Genomic DNA, 20,964 nt, shown 5'->3' on the forward strand with positions numbered 1-20,964 from the left:
AGATAGGAAAGAAAGCAGTTTACATCACTTTGTGAAGAGGACAAACACTGAAGGTTATCTACTGCTGAACACACAAATTACTGGCGTTGCTAGAGTCTATTATTACAACAGGAGAAGTGAAGGACAAATCAAACAGGGACATGGTGCACACACTCTTCTTCTCTTGCTCTCTACACACAAACACACACAGGAGTCCTAATGGTGCTCTTGGTGGTGGCATCACACATTAGCAGAATAGTGATTTGAGGTCAGTGGGAGGACAGTGTGTAGCAAAACTACATCAGTGATAACATGCATGAAGGAAAATAAAGACGTGAGTGGATGGATACCACAATGCAGCAGATGTTAGGACTGTGGAAATCATTTCATCATTGTAGTATAAAATGATCAAAAAATGATTCAAGTCCAAGTATTGCAATTTCCATCCATTTTAAACCTTTACCTAACTGTGTGTAAGAAACCTAAACGCTGTTACACATTCAGCCATTTCAGACAAAATAACTTCCACTGATCTGATATTTTATTATTGTTTTTCTATTCCAGCTACACCGTGTTGACTCAAACTACACATTTCAAAGAGCCTTTCCTAATAGAACCCGCTCCTTCTACGACTCACCCTGTATGTGCCGGCGTTCATGCTAAATACTAATGTGCGGCACACCTGTTCGGTTATGTCAGTTAACAATTCCAGTAAAAATTTTCCAGTAAAAATTATTCAAACACAACACTGACCAAAAAAAAAAAAAAAAAAAAAAAAAGCATTAAATGGAGCTTTTTCACTATAAATGTAACATAGAAATAACAAGAAATAGGCATAAGTGGAGGAAGCCTGACATTGTGTTCAGTCTGGTGGCCCAGTTCTAAAATTGGTCAAAGGTTCCTTTCATTTGCTGACAGAGCATGCTGGTTCCGACACAGAAACTCTGCTTTGACTCATCTGCAACTAAAATGGCCAGTCATGCTGTAGCAGCAATAACCAACAATATGAAAGGATGCTGTCCATTATAACCACACATACAAACATAACACGCGGGAGCGCATCAAGCTTCAGCAGTTTTTAAGACTGGGCTGGGTGAGGAGCATCCCCCAAAAAGAAGGGGATGGAAATCTTTCTTTTTCCTTTCATCACAAGCTTGTTTACTTCCACTTTTATATGGCAGTGGAGATCTATTGTTTATTTCTGTTGTTGAAGTTTTATTGGAGATCAATGCTGTGACTGCACAAGAAGAATTTTTCAGCATGCTTTAGTCTGAAAACCAATAACTCATAGCTGTTCTTTCGGTTTTCCTTATGATTTATTGTGGAAGGGATGGCAACTGAAGCAGCACTTGAAACACGGGGAATTTTCAAGTATGATGAATGTTGCAGCAGGAAGAGGGTGGAGACTGTATGGACTCTGTCCACTATGAATATGAACAGATAAGTCTGAGGCCAAATGAAAAGAAGCTTGTTGGAAACTCAGCTTCTCTATCCGGAGACTCAACTTTCATAATTTTTTGTTTGTGGCTTCTTAAAGAAGCTAGAAAACAGGGGTAAAATGCTCGGAAGACCTGAGTTGAAAAATAAACTGGAAGTGAGATCAATCTGCATACCAGTCTGAAGCCTGGAAATAATATACAACTGTAAAAGCAGGTCAGGGTACAATGATTGGTCAGATTTTTGCACTGACTGAGCCAGGTGGAATAACAAATTCTGTCAATAAATCAGAAACACTGATTCATCATGATACAAATGAAATAAATCTGTAAAAATATAACAGGCATAATTTTAAGATATGATTTATAGTTAAGATATTATTTGTGGATCAGGTGACAGAGTTGGTTGCCCCACCATTATCAAAGGAATCAGTGGGTTCTCATTCCTAGCATTAGTTTCAATGTCTCCCCCTGCGATGCACCTCCCTGTCTATTCCTGGGAAGCTTTTCTCATTACACATATTCTGATTGGCTGGTGACTGCAAAGTACAGCCTGCATATAGCTCTACTGCACAGTCATTATTCAAACACCTCTTCTTGTTTCGATATGTTTTATAGGGTAGCCAGCTCATCCATCCATAGGCAGGTGTGCTTAGCCAACTTCTCCATCACCAGGCACTAACTGCCTTTTTGCTTCACCTCACCCTGAACATGAGTCTTCACCATAGGCTGGGACATCCCACCATTTAGCTATGCAGTAAGGTAGTTTCTTTGTACAGTTTAGTATGCCAGCTAACACATGCTGTCCTTTTTGTCAGTACTGTACTTTGATTTGTTCTGTTGTTGGTCTGTCTGACAGAGTGGCCACAGACCATTTGTACCATATGCTCTGCACTTTGCCTGCACTCATCAGAGGGAGGCAAAAGTGGCCTCCCTCTGATGAGATCTCTGTAGGCAGACGGGCCATCCTTTGAGAGCCAGCAGACTGCAAACATGCTAACCCTGCTGGACAATAAATTCCACTTTACCTGCCCACAGCCAGCATGCCAACAGATGATGGAGTTCCATCCGGGCCGACTATACCTTGGCCCAATGTAGTAACAGAAACCACCAGATCAATTTTAAAAAATTAAGAAATTGTCCCAGGCCACCAGCATGGCAAAAACAATGTTTCCTCCAGGCCGCTGCTTTCAAAGCAGAGCTATTTGAGAACGTGGCCCTTAAAACTGACCCAAATATGAGGTAGGAGACTAATGTGACTATGGACATTTGCATGCAACAGTCTCAAGTCCTGTAATGTGCTCTTGTATAATACTACTGGTGTTCCCAGAGCTATGGTCAAAGTTCCAGTAGCTCTATTCAGGAAGCGTGCTGCAGCTGAGGTGTAAAACAACCTACACATGTGATGTATTTCTTACATCCTTTTATCCGTCTTGTGTTTCATTTGCTTCTCTGGGCTTAATAGTTTTATAACATATTGCTCTCATTTCCCTGCGATTGCTGAAAATATCCTCATTTGTTTTAACATTTTGTGATATTGCTAGTGAAATAGATGAGGTTAAACATACTGTGGCATGAACAGTTAGTCTGAGAAAGAACAGTCACTATGAATGGCAGTGCGATAAGACAACACTGGACCTTTAATGACAAACACAGTGACTGAAATGGAGAGAGACACGAGGAATGCTGGGAGATGTAATTGACTGGCTTGGAGAAGCATGCAGCTCACGCGATAAAAGGGCAGAACCCACCTTCTCCGCTCCCCGGGCCGGCCTCTGTAATTATCTCCATTAGAGAATTTAGCCCAAATACTGCACACAAAACCCAGAATTAGTGCCGCGAAAAGGTGGACAGAGAGAGGGACACCGGCCCAGACACAACCAGTCTGAACATCAACCCATAATACAACACACATGCACACTCAACATGGCGTCAAACAATAGAAAAAAAAATATTGAAGGAAAAAAAAAAAAAAGGGTAGACAGAAAAGAGAAATACACAGTATGTACTGATGATGGTGTTGACCCTGAAAATGTTGGATAAAATGAACAATGCCAGCAAGATGTTCAACATTTACAACCCAAGTAAGAGCAGAGTATAGCTCATACTTTGTTGTGCACACATCAGTAGCCTGAACCACATGAATAATGCTGAACAGTTCAACATAGACAGTGTAAATCTAGTGCAATGGACTGAGTCCCTTCTTTTTGAACATGTGCATGAAGGAATTTATCACTAAGTGATTATCTTGTTTCAAGAATTAAAAACAAACCAAAATAGAAAGCAGTAAAATACTCAAATCTAAAATCATATTTGTTAAATAGTTCATTAAATCAAAAAGAAAACGCCACCAAACAAGCAAACAACACAAAAGTTTAAGAGACAAGCGGCCAGTGGGAGATAAACAGATCATTCAAAGACTTAAATGTTACTCCATTATATATATATAAGGACTTGACATTTTTCCTCTAGCGGTAATGATGAGCAGATGCCACACCAATTACAGATTATAGTCAAAAATCTTTTGACTGTAAATGTGTGCGTCACAGTGCATCAAGAAGACTCCCAACAGGCACACAAAGAGGGATGGCAAAGAAACAAAGGGGAAGGTAGGGGTTTAGATCTGTGGTGTTATAAGTGTGTCTTAGTCTAAGAAAAAGAGGTATAAAGATAAGCAGAGGTCACTTCAAGGTTAAAGAAATGCCTATTCAAGAGGTTACAAACTATCACACCAGACATAACATACCCGGGCTTTCAGGGGAATCTGGACAAAGACAAAACACATCAAAATCAAAGGAACAGAACATTTTCTATGGCAGCTATTCCACATGGTGTGGAGCTATTGAGTTAGTTTATCATGCTTTACCTTTTTTGTTTTTTTTTTATATTATTTTGTTTTTCTCTCAGCTAAAGTGAAAATCCAGCCTAAACAGAATTCATTATAGAATTTCAATTTGCTCATCTCTGCAAAAACAACCTGCACAAGACCATGAAAATAATGTGAACTCTGTTTCTGAGTGGATTTTCTGACTCGAGAGAAATTTATTTATTTCATACATCCTCAATATTCTCCTTTAAATAGTGCCATATATGTTTGCCAATCCAAAAGGAGGAAAGTCAGGCTACAAAAAAAAAAGCAAATTCTACAAACCTGCTTGCTCCACTTCCTCCTCAATATCAAAATTAAAATATTCTTTTTACCCCAAAACGAATTAGAAAAAGAAAAGAAAGGCAGAGAAGGAAAGTAAATTAATCAGTCAATAACATAAAAAATAAAAATAAAAAAATAAAAAAAATAAAAAACTTAAATTGAATTAGAATAGCATGTAATTTAAAGCATCCAAAATTGTATAATTGAGTAAATGAAGCCAGTGATGAACAAAAAATGTATCAAAATCATTTTTTTCCCCCACGATTCCTATTTTTAGGTCTTTTCATATCCCCACAAAATATATTACAATTTTTTTTAATCACCGCTGAAACCACGCTGAACAGATAAGCATACTGAACAACTAAGTGTTCACATAAGCCACCTACCCTTTAGACTGGGGAACGGTGTTGATTTCTCCCTTGCTGCCTTATTAGGAAGGGCAAGATTGGACAAGCTGAAACTTGTGCCGTGGTTCTTGTAGAGATTGCCTGTAAAAGGAGTGATGAGAAAAATCAAATACTGCTTTGTGTTTGAATTCCTCCTCCAACATGTTTATTAGGGGTGCAACGATACACAAAATTCACGGTTCGGTTCGATACTTTGGTGTCACGGTTCGATATTTTTTCGATACAAAAAAAATGTTCATGCCTTTTTAATTTGTCATTTATTAAAATTATAAATATATATTTTAACTCAAAAGTACAGTTTTTAAATTTAATGTTGCTGAAACAACAAAGTAATAAAAATAAATAAATCTGATTGAGAAATCACTCATCTTTGGAAAAGAGTTTATTACAGAGGAATGGCTCTTTCCAAAATAAAAGCTATACTATACGCTTCTTCTGGGCTATACTCTCGGCAGCATATTAAACAGCACATGATCCTCCTTATGGGGACCTGATATAACGGCTGTCTAAATGACTCGGGTAAAGTTTGTAGCATGCGTGCTTGTTGTTTTTGTCTACTTCCACTTGCACTAGGATGATGTCGGAGTAAATGTGCAGTCATATTCGTTGTGTTCCCACTAGTGCTGTCAGCGTTAATCTCGTTGAAATGACATTAAAGCCACAACACGGCAAATCTCCGTTAACGAGCTACCGCGGATCGCCCCGTGCATGGGGCTGGACGGCCAACACGTTAACGAGCTAACTGCGCTAACACACTAGTTCCCACCAATGTAATTGAGCATTGCATGGCACATCCAACATACTGTTTTACTTTAGTCCATGACGCGCTTACCTTCAGGGTCATACGTCACATGAAAACCAAAATAGTTCCAAACGCCAGATCTAAATGAGGGTGGGGGAGGTTCAGTTTGCCATGTTGCAAGGAGAGCTTAACTTCTGTCTCGCTAGCTTGCCCTGCGCTCAGTGAATGTGCGTTCGACTACTCCGCCTAGGCTGCACTGTTGAGCGCAGATCCACTGAGTGCTGAACACAGACAGCATCATCAGAAGGAAAGTTGATAAAATAAATTAAAAATTTTGAATTGTTCGATACATATGCGTACCGAACCGAAAGCACTGTACGAGTATCGTTGCACCCCTAATGTTTATATCTGTGTTTATGCAGACCCATATCATATGCATATACAGTACACACATTAAATATACTGTCTTTGCTATTACATCATCATTTCATCTTGTTTTTAAGCCTCCATAGCATTTCATCACCAAAGGCTGTGACATACCCTGCCTTCTTCAAAATGTTGGTATAACTTTTTATGACATATATAAATTCCATATCTCAATATCAATACTATAGCGACACCATATGTTTACATTCCCTACTGAGCACAACAACAACACAAGCAGTGTGTTGGTTGTGATGGACAAGCGGTTTTATTTTTAGGTCCAGGGAAAATGGTGCAAACGCTACTTTTGTGCTTACATTTGACTTCTGCTGTATATAATGCTGTCACTATTATTGCACTATAATGCTGCTGCTAATAGAAGGTTTTTTCCCGTTTATTGACATAAACATCAAAAATGTCCTTGAAATGTAATGATTTAATTTTGAGACTATATTGCAAAAACTCTGTTTAACATCGCTGACTCTTATCATTAAGTTTGGTAAAACATGTTTACTCTCAAAACAAGCCTTGGGTAAAACGAGGAAACTTGAACTTAAAAAGTAAAACCAAAAGCAAATATGTAAATAAAGTATGTCACATAATAACAGATTTCATATAGAAACAAAATCTCCTAATTTAACTCATCTCATCAACCTTATCTGGTCTTTCTGGCACTGCTGGCAACATGTTCTTCATCTTAGCATACAGTTGCTTTTTCTCCATATTCAGATCAATCACATTATATTGCCTCAGGTTAGCCGACAATACAATAATATTTAAATGTTCTTACTGGCGAAGGACATGAGTCCTCCAAATCCATCGTTGCTGTTGTTGGAAATGGTGGAGTTTGGTGAACTGTTACGTGAGTCTCCCTCCCCATCGGACTCTCCTGGGAGCCTAAGGCTACTGGGGCGTAAAGGACGCTGTGCCCTACGGAAATAAAATGGTGAAAAGACATTACAGTGCATCGTAGACACGGGAAAATATACATACACCACTGGTAACCCTCCAGCATTCACACTGTATAACATAACACCACCAAAGATTCAAGACCATGAATGAAGAGAGTATTCTGACATGCTAGGTTTGGAAAGAGATCATTGCATGGTCAGAGAGCCCATTTGAATGAAGATAATGCATTCATTCAAGCGATGAACAAGCTTAACACACTTGTTGCCATTGAGGTTCTGGTTGAATCGAGGGGTGTATGATTCCACTTGCTCTTCTGCATCAGGGTCATCCTCTGAGGGGAAGCCATACTGAGGCTCAAAGTATGGGTTGTCATACTCTTGCTTTTTGTTGGCTTGCTCCACCAGACCAGCATCAGCTGCAGGTCTGAGGAACGGCTGATTGGCCAATCCCGGCACGGGGTTCTGTAAAGCAGCGCTTGCTGATGCCTCAATTTCAGGTACTTCCCCTTGCTCCTAAAAAACACATGAAAACACATAAGAAGGGAATTTTGTAAATGTTCCTCAATGTGCACAACTATCATGCTGAAAAAGATGCACACTCAACAGACAAAGACAGTTTGTACACACTTATCATAAACAAAAGGAGATTTAGTTCATCAAAAAATAAAGAAAAGAAGAGAAGGTTAAAGAGGACCAATCTACACAAGTCTATTTAATCTTGAAATGAATTAGAAAGATCACATACATGGTTGACCCCCTGGATGATTGTGCTGGGGCTTGAGCTTGCAGTTGTGCTAGAGCTTGAGCGAAGAGGCTGTCCATCAGAAGGCTCAGCAGGTCCGTCCCCACTGGGTGGGCCTTCAGGGCCATGCCCTTCCCTGAAGTCATGGTAGTCTTGAAACTCAACCTCACTAGCATCTCCCAGTGCTGCATGGGTAGGCGGGTCCAAGCCTGAGACAATAAAGTAAAATTTTACAACAGAGGAAATGCAATGAATGTGGTCAAAGTGGATCATTGGGCAAAATAACCACATACTTGGTGTGTCTCCCTGGATGTCACCTTGAATCATCTCACTCACTAGGTCTCCAAGTGAGGAATAGGATGAGCTGGAGTCGTCGTAAGCCTCACTGTCACTGCCGCTGCAACATATTGAATTTATCACAACCGACAGCAATCAAAGTGAAAATATGCTAGTATATGGTAGAATTAAACAAAAACCCAGATAGTAGACTGAACTGGATTAAACAGAAAGACCTTGGTTTAATCCTACCTGTCTGTGGGGTCAGACTCATTGCCTTCATCCTCCAGCGGGCCAGCCATAGCCTCAACCAGTTGGGAGCTTCCATCATATACTCTGTAGACCACTGGCTGCAGCTGATGTGCATACCACTTGGGCTTGTCTCCAATTAAGGAGGGGTCAAACACATCTAAAGAGAGATATTCAAACGAGTTCAACACAAATTCTGTAATGCATACTCACATAAAAGACAACCTATTATGATCTTTAATGAGTCTTACTGTTATGGATTCTCTGAAAGGCAAGGTTTGTGGGATTGAGAGCCCACTCTCCATAGAACTCTACGGCCTGGGTGTGAGAAAGCTTGTCTGCAAAGGTAGAGCGTCTTGGCCGAGATGCAAGAAAAGACGTCGACTGAAAAGCAACCACTGGCCGCGGGAAGAGGCGCAGAGTGCGAGTGTGCATCTGGAACCCCTGAAGAACATTTGGAGAGTTGAAAAACCGTACCATGGCCACCCTGCAAGACAAAGAAGTTTTAATTAATTTTTTTTATTTAATTTTATTTATTAAGATCAGTGTGACTTCCGTGTTAACGGAAGCTCAGACAGATGCTGATAAACCCTGACAGTTCAATTCTTGCCTGGTAGCTACATCCACAGAATCGACATCATTGCCATAAATTAGAGGGTTGAATTCGGTGGATGACGGCGAAGCTTTATCTCGTCCAGGTGGGAGCAGGGGCATCTCCTGACCTTCCTGAAACTTCTCCAGGTTGAGAATTGGTTGGGTGTTCAAACTCATGCTGGTCAAAGCCTAGAACAGGTACCGGTGACATTAATTACAAACACAGCAGTGGCTCTGAATACAAAAACACTGCATTGTGATAGACCACACCCACATTTGGCACCAACATTTAGTTGGAATATAAATTTCTTTACTTAAATTGGACAGACTGGCAGGCAGAATTGAAATAAAAGGGGATTTGATTGTTGAGCCAATGGCTCTTATAGGTAGCAATTCTGCTGCTTAGCATTGTGCTAATATTAGATTATTTACCAGAGTCCCACGCCATTACATTACTTCAAGCAGCTAAAGGATGAGGTTTCCATATGTTGATGCCTGCAGTGGGTGTGTCACTTTGGAGTAGGAGGAGCAGAGGAGGGAGTAAGTTTGCTTTGAGGGGACTGCTGCAGACTCAAGAGTCAATGTTTAGCTTAGCATAATGGAACATTTAGTTGCTGCGTCTGGATGAATGTTAACTTTGTCAAAGTGATCAGCTTCATCATACAGGATCGTGTTTTCATTACGAGAATACTCACTGATGCCAAGATTAGATGCACGCACATTCAGTCATGCTCAAGCCAGAGCTAAGCAGTGTATCAAAACACTGGTTTGCAACATTCTGTGACGCTGTTATGCATTTTTGGGTCTTGAAAATAGGAAACAAGTAGAAGTGACAAGCAAAATAATGTGAGACAGAGAAGATATCCGTGCAGGGGGCATGGCACATTCCACAGGAGGAGAAATAAGTAACCTTATTCTCAGAGGAGAAGATCTGCTTTTGGGTGATCACGGTCAACCTAACCAGACACTAGGAAGGGGATAAGAGAGATGCGAGGAGAATCACATGAAGGCCTGGGATGACAACTTTGTGACTGACACTGGAACAGCACATGACGGAAGGGTCACCACCGTAGCCCTTTTCTTTTCTTTGTCTCCTTTCAACAGCAGTTCCCTATTTATTAGATTTTTTTTGCTGACAGGAAATAAAAATATTTGTAATTTAAACAGATCTAAAAATCACGAGGGAAAAGGTTCCTCTTGATTTTTTTTGTGCAACATCAGACAGGCTTTGCTCTTTTATCATTTCCATTTTCAATTCTACTTTTTACTGAAGAAAGGAGATAAGAAAATATTCATTTGTGCCCGCTTTGAAAAAGTGATGAACAGCCTGGAGAGTAAGACTGAGTGACAGTGACATGTGACAAAGTCAGAGCAAGAGAGACAGAGAAAGATGAAAAATGGAAATGCTTTTATGTTTGATGTGAAAGACAAACAGAAAAACAAAAACAGAGGAAAAACAATAACATGACCAAATAATAGAGTTCACCTACAAAATCCAGCCACTACAAGATACATGAAGGACATCCATGGTGACCAGCTGGGACAAACCAGTGGTTACAATGGAGTGGTAATGACACACAGAAAACTGCAGATCTTTTCACAAATAAATAAAATACTTGCACAATAAAGCACCTGTAGCAAAATGTAAGCAGTATATAAACTTCTAGTCCTTAAGAAAAGTCAGGTAAGTTGTAATAATACAACCAGCCTTGCAAAAGTACACAAAAAATTATTGGCTGTTATAACCAGTTTATCTCAGTAACTCAACGGTCAAGTGCAAGTATTTTCAGAGACTGTAGCATCAGTAGCACTCTGCTATGGCATCAAAGTCTTCAGATAATCACTCCAACCATATTCAGTGACATTTTCTCCACTGCTCATATTAACACTGAACTTGTTTCCGGATATACAACAGCTATACTGAGCCTTGCACACTCCTACAAGTACACACAAGCAGCTCGGTCACACGCCCGCACACAGGGAAAGGGATGCTAACCACACACAGCTAACAGACTGGCTCTGATTCAAGGTAGAATGAACTAAATGAATGTGCAAAGACTTTAACTGGATCTTTGAAAAAGCTGTGGTCTGTGTTTGCTTCATGAATGCAAGGGTGGCACAACAGTTCTGATGAACACCATCATATTTAAAATGAAATATCAACATCAGATTACAGACTGCAGATTGCCTACAGACTCAAATTTATTAATTTAAATTTAAAAAAAGGTTATTTTTGCAAAAATATTATGATTATTATCATTATTATGATTAGTTTTGGTTACATTTTCAATGACTTTACTGATTATGATCTGATATTGCCTACAAAACAACTATTGCTGTTCATACCTCATATTAAACATATGATTACAAAGTGAATAATAGGTAGTCAGTATCTTTTGTAAATAAATATCTTTTGGGATATTAATAGTGTAGCTGTTCAACTAGGAGAGATAAAAAAGTAAAGTCAAAATGTAATAACATAAATTAGAAAATAAGGATGCATGGTATTCTGAATATCAGCAGCTAATGCCATCTAAGAATTAGCCATAGCAAACATTTCCTGGCTAATGAGCACACTAAGTAAACACATATTGGTAGCTTAAATATTTTTAATTATTTTAAATAAATATATTTAATTACATTAAAGATGTGAGCGGATTTTGTGACATGTGCTGTATTTCCATGAATCAGAACCAGATTCTGATGTTAGATAATCAGGTTAGAGGCCAAGTTAGTTGCTACCAGTAATACTAAGTATTTATTTTGGGTAGCAGCGACCTAGCATCTGATTTTACCTCCAAAAGCTAGAGCATGCACAGAAAACAGAGGGGAAAAAGAAAAATTTGTTTATGTTAGTGCACTACAAAACCAGTTTCAAATGCCCCCACACTCATCTACAGTACATACAACTTTGATGAAGAAGGAAGCCCCTACTCTTCACATTGCTGAAAGACAAGTTTTACATTCAATGGGATTAACTAGCAATCATGGGATTAAACTTTAACGGTCCAGAGAAGTACCCGGGTTCCAGAAATTTCTCTGTGAAATGCTCATGTGTATGCTAGTCTCACTGTATTTGGGGCAAATATATGGCTGCCACAGTTGAGCAGAATCAGACAAATTTATAGTCATAACAATTTAAGAGGAATCAAAACAAATCGCATACATTACCTGTTTTAGATGTTTCTTAAGCTCGCCTGCTTCAGGCTCTGGAAGAGGTGGTAGAAGCTCTGCATTGGTAGGTGCTATAACCTGAAGGCAAACATAGCAGTCTTAATTTTTGCAATGTATTTGAGCTTTTTAAAAACAAATTTTTTGTGCAAGTCAATAAACATTAGGTAAATGAACCACAATATAATAAAATAGAAAATCCAAGATGAGAAGGAGCTCTTGTTATACAGACCTTGCTGCTGTCAAGGTCAACAAGCCAAATATCGTCTGGCATTTTGAAGTCTGATTTGTAGAGGAAGAAGCTGGCTGGTACACCTATAATGTAGGGAGTAGGAGCAAGAAGGAGCTGCCAAAGGAAGAAAAATGTTCATTTAAGCAAAGCTGTTATTAAATGAAAAGACACCTTTTTTTTTTAATGTACACATACACAGAGAAATGACTTATTTAACGTGTATCTGTTACAAACACTAAGTTTCACCTGTTCAGCAGAGGCCATACATGTTGGCAGTAAGGGAATGACTGGGAACATGTACTCCAGTGGGTAAATCATGGCCACAAAGGCCATGACGCTCATAGACAAAGCATTATAATCTCGGGACTGAAGAATGACCTGGGAAAAACACAAAAACAAAACAAAAACATACAACATGCAGAAGATTAATAAAGTGAGCGTTACAATGCAACAAATTTTGTATTTAGTTGGTTCTCACCACCCTGATACGTTTCCACCACTTGACGGTTTTTGATGTATGATTTGACTCTGATTTTGAAGCCATGTTCCATTCTTTGTTCATAATTTAAAGCCATAAAAAAATCATTTTCGTTATATACATATGGATATTTAACAGCAATAAAATCTCAGCAAGAGCGGCAAGAAATCTCTGAGTGGCAGAATACATATCAAAATAGAATACCTTAAGAACCCCATATCTGCTAGACACAGGGTGACAGAAAAGTAGAGAAAAAAGTCCAACATAATGGTCTTTAAACAGTATGACTCAATCTGAGAAGCGTAGGTTTGATTTGGTTGCAAATGAGCCCATGTATCAGTGTCAACGTATGCACAGAGTAACACTACATCAAAATCAATTAAACAAAGAATCCTATTACATCTACACTAATGACTCTAGTGTTAAAAATACAAGATGACAGAGTCTTTCCTCTCTATCATAAACTATTAACACTCTTCTTTTTACCCACTGTGCTCTGTCCACACGGCTTCAGTGAGCTAACAGCAGAAAATGTGGACATTTCAGGACATTTCTAACAATGTCCTGAAATGTCATTGGGAAAGAAAAAACAAAAAAGACAAAACTCGTAGACATGCAGCTGCACTCCAGAGGAAACCACTGAACAATCAGACTAAATATAGCCTTGCTTGTACCTTTCACTTCTAAAATCGGCATGATCTTTAATAAAATCCCAAGGGTAATTTGACCGCAGCTTAAAAAGAAAAAAAAAAAAAAGAAAAAAAAGAAAAAAGAAAAGAAAAATACGGAAAAAAAAAATCCACATCCTTCTTCTTGTCCTTTAGTATATATGCACAAAACACAAAAGAATATAAAGAGACTGGACCAAGAGGAAGAACACCTGTGCCTGTCCTTACTTTGTGCTCCAGCAGGACACAGCTGAGGACCTGAAGACAGGCATCCACACCCAACAGCTCTAGGGGCAGGTGCAGCGGGAAATCGACCATGGAGAAGCGAGAGCTATCAGGTAGGGCAAAGGTGAGTGGCCTTTTGAGCTCATGGGGCAGCACTTCCACATCCACACGTCTCTGACCCGCCACTGGCACTGGTGAACGCAGCAACCGGTACACCCAGGATTCGATCTCCCGCAGGTCGGCCAGCAGCTGGCTGCCTTTCTCTTCCACCGACAACGCACCGGTAAACACACGCCACATGGTGTCCCTGGGAAGGACATTAATGTACATTTAAAGGTTTTTAGATTTTTCAATGAAGTGTGCGTTGTGACACAACATTCAAGAAAAAGACTGAGACAAACATTAAAATGCATGAACTGATGGTATTTCACTTTTCAGGGGAGGAAAAACAATCTGTTTGGGCAGTAAGGAAAAATAATAATATAGTTTTGTTCAAAACGACATATTACGTGACAGTGTGTATACTTACTGAAAAGCTTAACAAATTTCTGTGACAAGCAGATAACGCTAATACTAGGGGTGCAACGTTACTCGTATCGATATTGAACCGTTCGATGCAGTGCTTTCGGTTCGGTACGCATATGTATCGAACAATACAAAATTTGTAATTTATTTTATTAACTTTCCTTCTGACGATGCTGTCTGTGTTGAGAGCTCAGTGTATCTGCGTTCGACTACTCCGACTAGGCTGCACTGATCCACTGAGCGTTCAACACAGACAGCATCATCAGAAGGAAGAGCGCAGGGCAAGCTAGCAAGATAGAAGTTAAGCTCTCCTTGCAACATGGCAAATTGAACCTCCCCCACCCTCATTCAGATCTGGCATTTGGAACTATTTTGGTTTTCATGTGACGTATGACCCTGAAGGTAAGCGGGTCATGGACTAAAGTAAAACAGTATGTTGGATGTGCCACGCAATGCTCAATTACATGGGTAGGAACTAGTGTGTTAGCGCAGTTAGCTCGTTAACGGAGATTTGCCGTGTTGTGGCGTTAACGTCATTTCAACGAGATTAACGCTGACAGCACTAGTGGGAACACAACGAATATGACTGCACATTTACGCCGACATCATCCTAGTGCAAAGACAAGTGGAAGCAGACAAAAACAACAAGCATGCATGCTACAAACTTTACCCGAGTCATTTAGACAGCCGTTAGCACATGATTCTCCTTATGGGGACCTGATATGTTTAATATTGTGGCGAGCTCAGACAAGGAGGAGACGGAGGTGTCGTTTGGTCTTGCTTCCCGTGAGCTAGCCAGGGAGCACAGCCGTTTATTGACATCTGCAGAAGAACACTGCAGCTAGCTAACTGCTCAGCGCGGCAACCGCACAGCAACAACAACAACACACAGAGCGCCCTCTGACCCCGGAAGGACACACCGTCGCAGCGAGAGGGCGTCACCCGTCACTATGGCAACATAAACAAAACATAACTGTACAAACAGAACTCCGAACAGCCCTGACCCGCTACATAGCCCCCTACTTAAGGGGTCAGTCGTCCCCGACGACCACATTGCCCCACACAAAGTCCTGCAAATGTCTAGGTGCCTTCTTTTGGCGCACCGGCCGGTCAAGTCCGGCGGGGGAAAAGTCACTCGGGTCAGAACATGGGGTGCCACCATCATCCCACTTCTGACACCAATGTGGCGACCTCAGACAACGAGGAGACGGAGGTGTCGTTTGGTCTTGCTTCCCGTGAGCTAGCCAGGGAGCACAGCCGTTTATTGACATCTGCAGAAGAACACTGCCGCTAGCTAACTGCTCAGCGCGGCAACCGCACAGCAACAACAACAACACACAGGGCGCCCTCTGACCCCGGAAGGACACACCGTCGCAGCGAGAGGGCGTCACCCGTCACTATGGCAAAAAAAACATAACTGTACAAACAGAACCCCGAACAGCCCTGACCCGCTACAATATGCTGTTGAGAATATAGCCCAGAAGAAGCGTATAGTATAGCTTTTATTTTGGAAAGAGCCATTTCTCTGTAATAAACTCTTTTCCAAAGATGAGTGATTCCTCAATCAGATACAGGTGTTACCGCGCCAGATCCGCGGCCCCGAACCGTAGTAAGGAAACCTCTGGCAGTTATTTGAAGGTTCCGTAACTGACTCGTAGCCGGCAACAGCTTACTATACAGGTCAACTCCGCTAGCAAAAAGATCGAAGGAGGCGTAGGAAACTGCTTCACCGAACTTTATTTCTTCTCTAAGGCACGAACACCGCGTACAGTGGGCTGAAACAGTTTACTCACAGCGAGCATCGCCGACACAACTCTGGCTGTCGAGGGAGTTATTATATTCCTTTTCTTTTATTTTCGTCTCTTCTGTAGCTAACCGTTACTTTTTCCCCTTCTCCGCTCTCTCTCTTCACACACACACACACACACACACACACACACACACACACACACACACACACACACACACACACACACACACACACACACACACCAGGCAGTCCCGCTACACACATCCCGAATACATTTCCCATCAGGCTTCATCCTTAAAGGGCCATGCCTGTAACACAGGGCTTGCAAAATCGCTAGCCCGACGTCCCGGGGCTAGCGATTTTTCCAGTCGGGCTACCAAAATCTATCTCTGCCCTGCCCATCGGGCTATTGTAGGAAGGAAAAATATATGTCAATGCTTTTGCATTCTTTCGGAAATGTCGCTGGGTAATTATGTCATTGGCATCGGTGAGCCACTGTCAATATGTGACATATTGAAATCGCGTTTGAATTTGCGCTTGTTTTTTGCTTTCACTTTGCAATCGCGCGAACTGTGTATAGAGAGCGACAGCACTGATTGGTGAGTGATGATAATTTGTGCACCAATTCCCCTGACATCGACTTATCAATCGTTAGCTTACTATGCAAATATGACAAGTGAAATCTCCCGCAGCAAGCTTAAACATATGAGAGGTTGATCGCGCAGAGAATCGCTGACCGGTGTGTGTGTGTGTGTGTGTGTGTGTGTGTGTGTGTGTGTGTGTGTGTGTGTGTGTGTGTGTGTGTGTGTGTGTGTGTGTGTGTGTGTGTGTGTGTGTATATAAAAGCAGCAGGATATATATTTTAGTTCTGCTGAGCCAAATAAGACAGGTCAGGGTGAAGATGTGACAGCCAAAGAAAAGCTTACCACAAAACGGAAAAGTTAGGACAAATCAGACTATAAGACAAAAAGAAAGTGCAGCTTTATGGTTTCATGGACAAAAGAATTTCTGTGGCTGCAATATGACGAGCTATATTACCGGGGCTGCACATAAGTGGTCCGCAGGTGCGCATTCGCTGTCAAAAAAAAAAAAAAAAAAAAAAAAAAAAAAAAAAAAAAAAACCGCGCACAAGATATGAAGTTGCAACGCGTGTTTGCAAACATAAGATTTTCTGGAGGAGGACAGACATTTGTTTAAAACTCTTAAAGATGTCGAAGAAGCTCCTTTAAGCAATTACTTTGGTGTTGCTCTACCTCCAAAGAAATGTCAGGTGAGCTGGCTTCAAACAAATGATGAACGCACAGAGATGTGGTGCGGAATGTGCCGTGAAAATCCCACTCTAGCGGACAAAAACAGTGCTTTTTATACACAGTTCTTACAAGTTCATAGAAATTTCTGTTCAATTAGAACCAAGTATTTGAGTTGATGATTGTAATTTTTATACAATGTTGTAATTTGTTTTTCAACAATTTTTTGATTAATGTTTTGTTTCCTTTACAATATTATACTTTAATGTATAATATTGTAAAGGAAACAAAACAGGAAACAAAACATCAATCAAAAAATTGCTCTCTTTTTTATTCGGGCTACTTACATTTATTTTGGGCTACCAAAAACTGAAGAGTCCCTGCCCGAAGGGCTACCAGGGATTTTGAAATTTTGAGAGCCCTGAGATATATTTATTTTTTTAATTACTTTTGTTTCAGCAACATTAAATTTAAAAACTGTACTTTTGAGTTAAAATATATATATTTATAATTTTAATAAATGACAAATTAAAAAGGCATGAACATTTTTTTTTGTATCGAAAAAATTTCGAACCGTGACACCAAAGTACCGAACCGAACCGTGAATTTTGTGTATCGTTGCACCCCTAGCTAATACATATATTGATAGATGTCCAGGGCAATTTTAAAGTTAAAAACAGAGTTGATGGGTTTTTTTATTTTTGTTGTTGTTGTTTTGTTTTTCCCCTTGCTGTTGTTCATTTATTTTATTATTTACTTTGTATCTGTAATTTTCTTTTCTTTTATCTCTTCTTCCCTCTCTGGCTGGGTTTTAGTTACACTGTTCTGGATGGGTGGGTGGGGCACGACTGTTTGTTAATATTGCCGTAATTGTTGTTGGAAGCAATTCTTTGTTCAATAAAAAGACCTTGATCCAAAAAAAAAAAAAAAAAAAAAACAGTTGATGAAATCATCAGGTCATTTTATTACTGCAGACAGCCACAAAGAAACCTGAACAAATAACCAGTGAAATCCCTAATGTGATGAGCAAATGAGACAAATGCACAAGAGGCTCTTAAGTAGTTGGCGCTATAGTAATGTGAAAACCCACTACTCTATGCACGCAGTGCTACTACCCTTTCTAAAGTGCATACTTATATATGTGTGTGTGTGGTAAAGAGTGAGGGAGGTAAATCATTAGCCGTTTGGATCTCTCCCACCAACTGCAGCTGTTACCCACGGGCAGGCAGAGACCTCAATCTGTCAGAGCCGCCATAGCAGAAAATGCTCGCAGTCATTATGTGATGACTCTACTTCTTTGTCACTGCAACACCACATTTCAATCAACCATGTCAAAGGGGGAAAAGAGAGATTCTCAGGTCTGTTCAGCCTTCGGCTTTTTAAGCTTGTCAGAGAAGCCATAGTTCTATATTACTGATAAGTGGAGTCAGAGCGACATTTTATCAAAGAAAAAAAGGCCAAGGTATGAGCTTAACTGGGTGCTAGACGTTCCAACAGTGCCTTTTAAAGAAGACGGGAAAAGCTGCGCTAGTTTAACAGCTATAAATAACAATCATTCGATGAATAAGCTCTTGTGAAGTGACAGCCTAATTAGCACTTTGTCAATCAAAATTTGCAATCTATTAACTCACCCATGGCAACAGAAAAACCCAAAGAGCACCGAAAAATACTGCCACATCACGCCACCGCATCAAATACAGGGTACAGCTGTGAGTACTCTGCAGCTTAAATTAAAAATGAATTAATTAGCCTTCAAGCTTAATTAAGAAAATCGAAACATGATCAGCAATTTGTGTTAAGTCTAATAGGCAGAACAGAACGATAAATCCCCTTTTATCATATTATTGGATATATTGGGGGTATCCAATTGAGACCTTTTTTTCTTTTCACTCTCTGGGTTATATTTTCACCTTGGCGTGGATGATTGTGGCCAAAATGATTCCCATAATTATTTTGATCATTATTGAGATGACAATTACATTACACTCCTTCCACATCTATGTGCAACATTCATGCTATTCTACTAAAGTCTGCATCAAAATGAAACTGGTCTTCCATATCTGCCTAAATTCAGCGCCTCTGAAGAAAAATCAACAAATATAAATAAAAAACCTGTACCAAAACTTAACACAAATTAAATGAATAAAGTACTGTTTTCCCTTTTACTCTGTGCTGTATTATTAATAATTAAAATATGAGATCCCTCTACATTCCCCTGATATCACTACTTTGGAAGAATAATTGTGTTTCCACTATGTTCACCCTTCTGCTGGAGTTTTTGTTACTCACTTGTGTTTTTTTGGCCACATGGAATGTGATTGCTGAGTTGATCATGGACAGTTCATGTTAACAACCACTGCATTGTTTTTCTTGCCGTCCATTCATTAATTATACTGCATTTAGAGATGTGTTTTCAGGCAGCTGAATGAGTTAGTTGTTTCTTTGCTATCTAGACTAGAACAGGATTTAGGACAGAACAGGTACCAATAACAATATTTGGTGTAAAATTCCAATACATGAGTCAATACCTCTTGTCCTTCAGGCACAGGAAATGAACAGATTTCCCTAGCATTTCTTATGTATAGAGTCCTTACTAACATAACTTGATAATGCAGGAAAAAAACATAAGCTACATTTTGAAATTTTCATTTATTGGCTTAACAATGGCCAATAATACTGGCCGGCCAATATACTGATCAAGGTGTAGTGCAGACCCAACTATAGAGCACTCTTTGCATATGTATTTTTGGTTGACATGTATTTCCAAACAACAGCTGATGATCTGCCTAAAGGGAAAAAGGTCTTCACCTTCTTGTTCTTGATTTTTATTGCATATCTGTCTTAATATGCAGTGTTACTTGTCCTGACTAGTCCAGGAAACTTCAAGCTACACAGTGTAGGGAAGAGCTGTGGTTGGCACATGCAGCCAGGGGGTCAAGAGCTGATTAAGGGGTCACTTCATTTGCTTTCACTTGGTGTTTAATATTGCCTGATTATGTTCATTTAACTGTGGGAAGCAAAAGACCATGAAGTCTGTACAGCCCTATTTTCTCCTTTTATACAACAGATAGACTTTGTGAAATATTTGCTGCTCTGAAAACTTTTTTATACAGTTTATTATAGTAATTTAGCCAAGTGGGCAGTGTCATATTATTTGTTCAGTATAGTGCACTCAAACTCAATTGTTTACCTTCCTCTCAGCATTGTCTGCAGGACATGAGGAAGAGTGCATGTCACACTTGAGCAGATGGTGATGAAGTGGTGTCCTAACAATAAATTGCTTAGTAGTTTGTGAAAACAGCGACCCTTCATTTTCCCAAAAACCCACTATCTGTCAAGCTTGGGTGTACACACAAAATGATTCATTAGAATTATGTAACAATTGTTATTCTTCCTGAAATAATATTTAATGTAAAACAAACCACTCAAAACAAAGTTGATTTAAATGCACTGTGGACATTTTGTTTGGCATTATTTGTCATTGAGGTGGAGCTTGAAAGCATAAAGCATACTGTGAGAACAAGACACACGCCACAGATGGCCTGCAAAACTGTGCGGCACCACAGACAAAGGCTCCTGTATAATTGTGAAACACAAACATACAGCTAACAGGTGGACAACGGAAGAAGCAGACGGGAGTAGAAACAAAGGAGTGGGCACTGCAGAAAACATCAGCAGGAACACTGACAAAACAAGTTTTCTCCAACTTTTCTAGCCTTTAGAATTGAATGTGAAATAATAAGCTGTGTGAATGGTTA

The 20,964-nt window shown here is 39.9% G+C and overlaps 1 protein-coding gene across 19 annotated transcripts in view; it reads right to left on the reverse strand.

Moving 5' to 3' along the window:
• The window catches only part of madd (MAP-kinase activating death domain), a 52,879-nt gene that overhangs the window by 20,992 nt on the left and 10,923 nt on the right, over positions 1 to 20,964 (reverse strand). For 9 of the 19 annotated variants that reach the window (XM_080885803.1, XM_080885793.1, XM_080885810.1 and 6 more), the window contains exons 4-18: positions 13,688 to 13,991; positions 12,560 to 12,691; positions 12,314 to 12,427; positions 12,082 to 12,162; positions 9,821 to 9,877; positions 8,927 to 9,099; positions 8,568 to 8,803; positions 8,320 to 8,476; positions 8,085 to 8,188; positions 7,795 to 8,000; positions 7,309 to 7,562; positions 6,929 to 7,068; positions 4,953 to 5,054; positions 4,162 to 4,179; positions 3,167 to 3,226 (exon numbers count right to left, since the gene is read on the reverse strand). In XM_080885803.1, the coding sequence (XP_080741929.1) occupies positions 3,167 to 3,226; positions 4,162 to 4,179; positions 4,953 to 5,054; positions 6,929 to 7,068; positions 7,309 to 7,562; positions 7,795 to 8,000; positions 8,085 to 8,188; positions 8,320 to 8,476; positions 8,568 to 8,803; positions 8,927 to 9,099; positions 9,821 to 9,877; positions 12,082 to 12,162; positions 12,314 to 12,427; positions 12,560 to 12,691; positions 13,688 to 13,991 (2,138 nt within the window). The remainder of the gene's footprint in view (positions 1 to 3,166; positions 3,227 to 4,161; positions 4,180 to 4,952; positions 5,055 to 6,928; positions 7,069 to 7,308; positions 7,563 to 7,794; positions 8,001 to 8,084; positions 8,189 to 8,319; positions 8,477 to 8,567; positions 8,804 to 8,926; positions 9,100 to 9,820; positions 9,878 to 12,081; positions 12,163 to 12,313; positions 12,428 to 12,559; positions 12,692 to 13,687; positions 13,992 to 20,964) is intronic. The other 10 variants (XM_080885800.1, XM_080885799.1, XM_080885802.1 and 7 more) reach the window with 5 other exon arrangements.

The sequence above is a fragment of the Rhamphochromis sp. 'chilingali' genome (genome assembly GCF_963969265.1).
Source record: "Rhamphochromis sp. 'chilingali' genome assembly, chromosome: 6".
Taxonomy (NCBI): Eukaryota; Metazoa; Chordata; class Actinopteri; order Cichliformes; family Cichlidae; genus Rhamphochromis; species Rhamphochromis sp. 'chilingali'.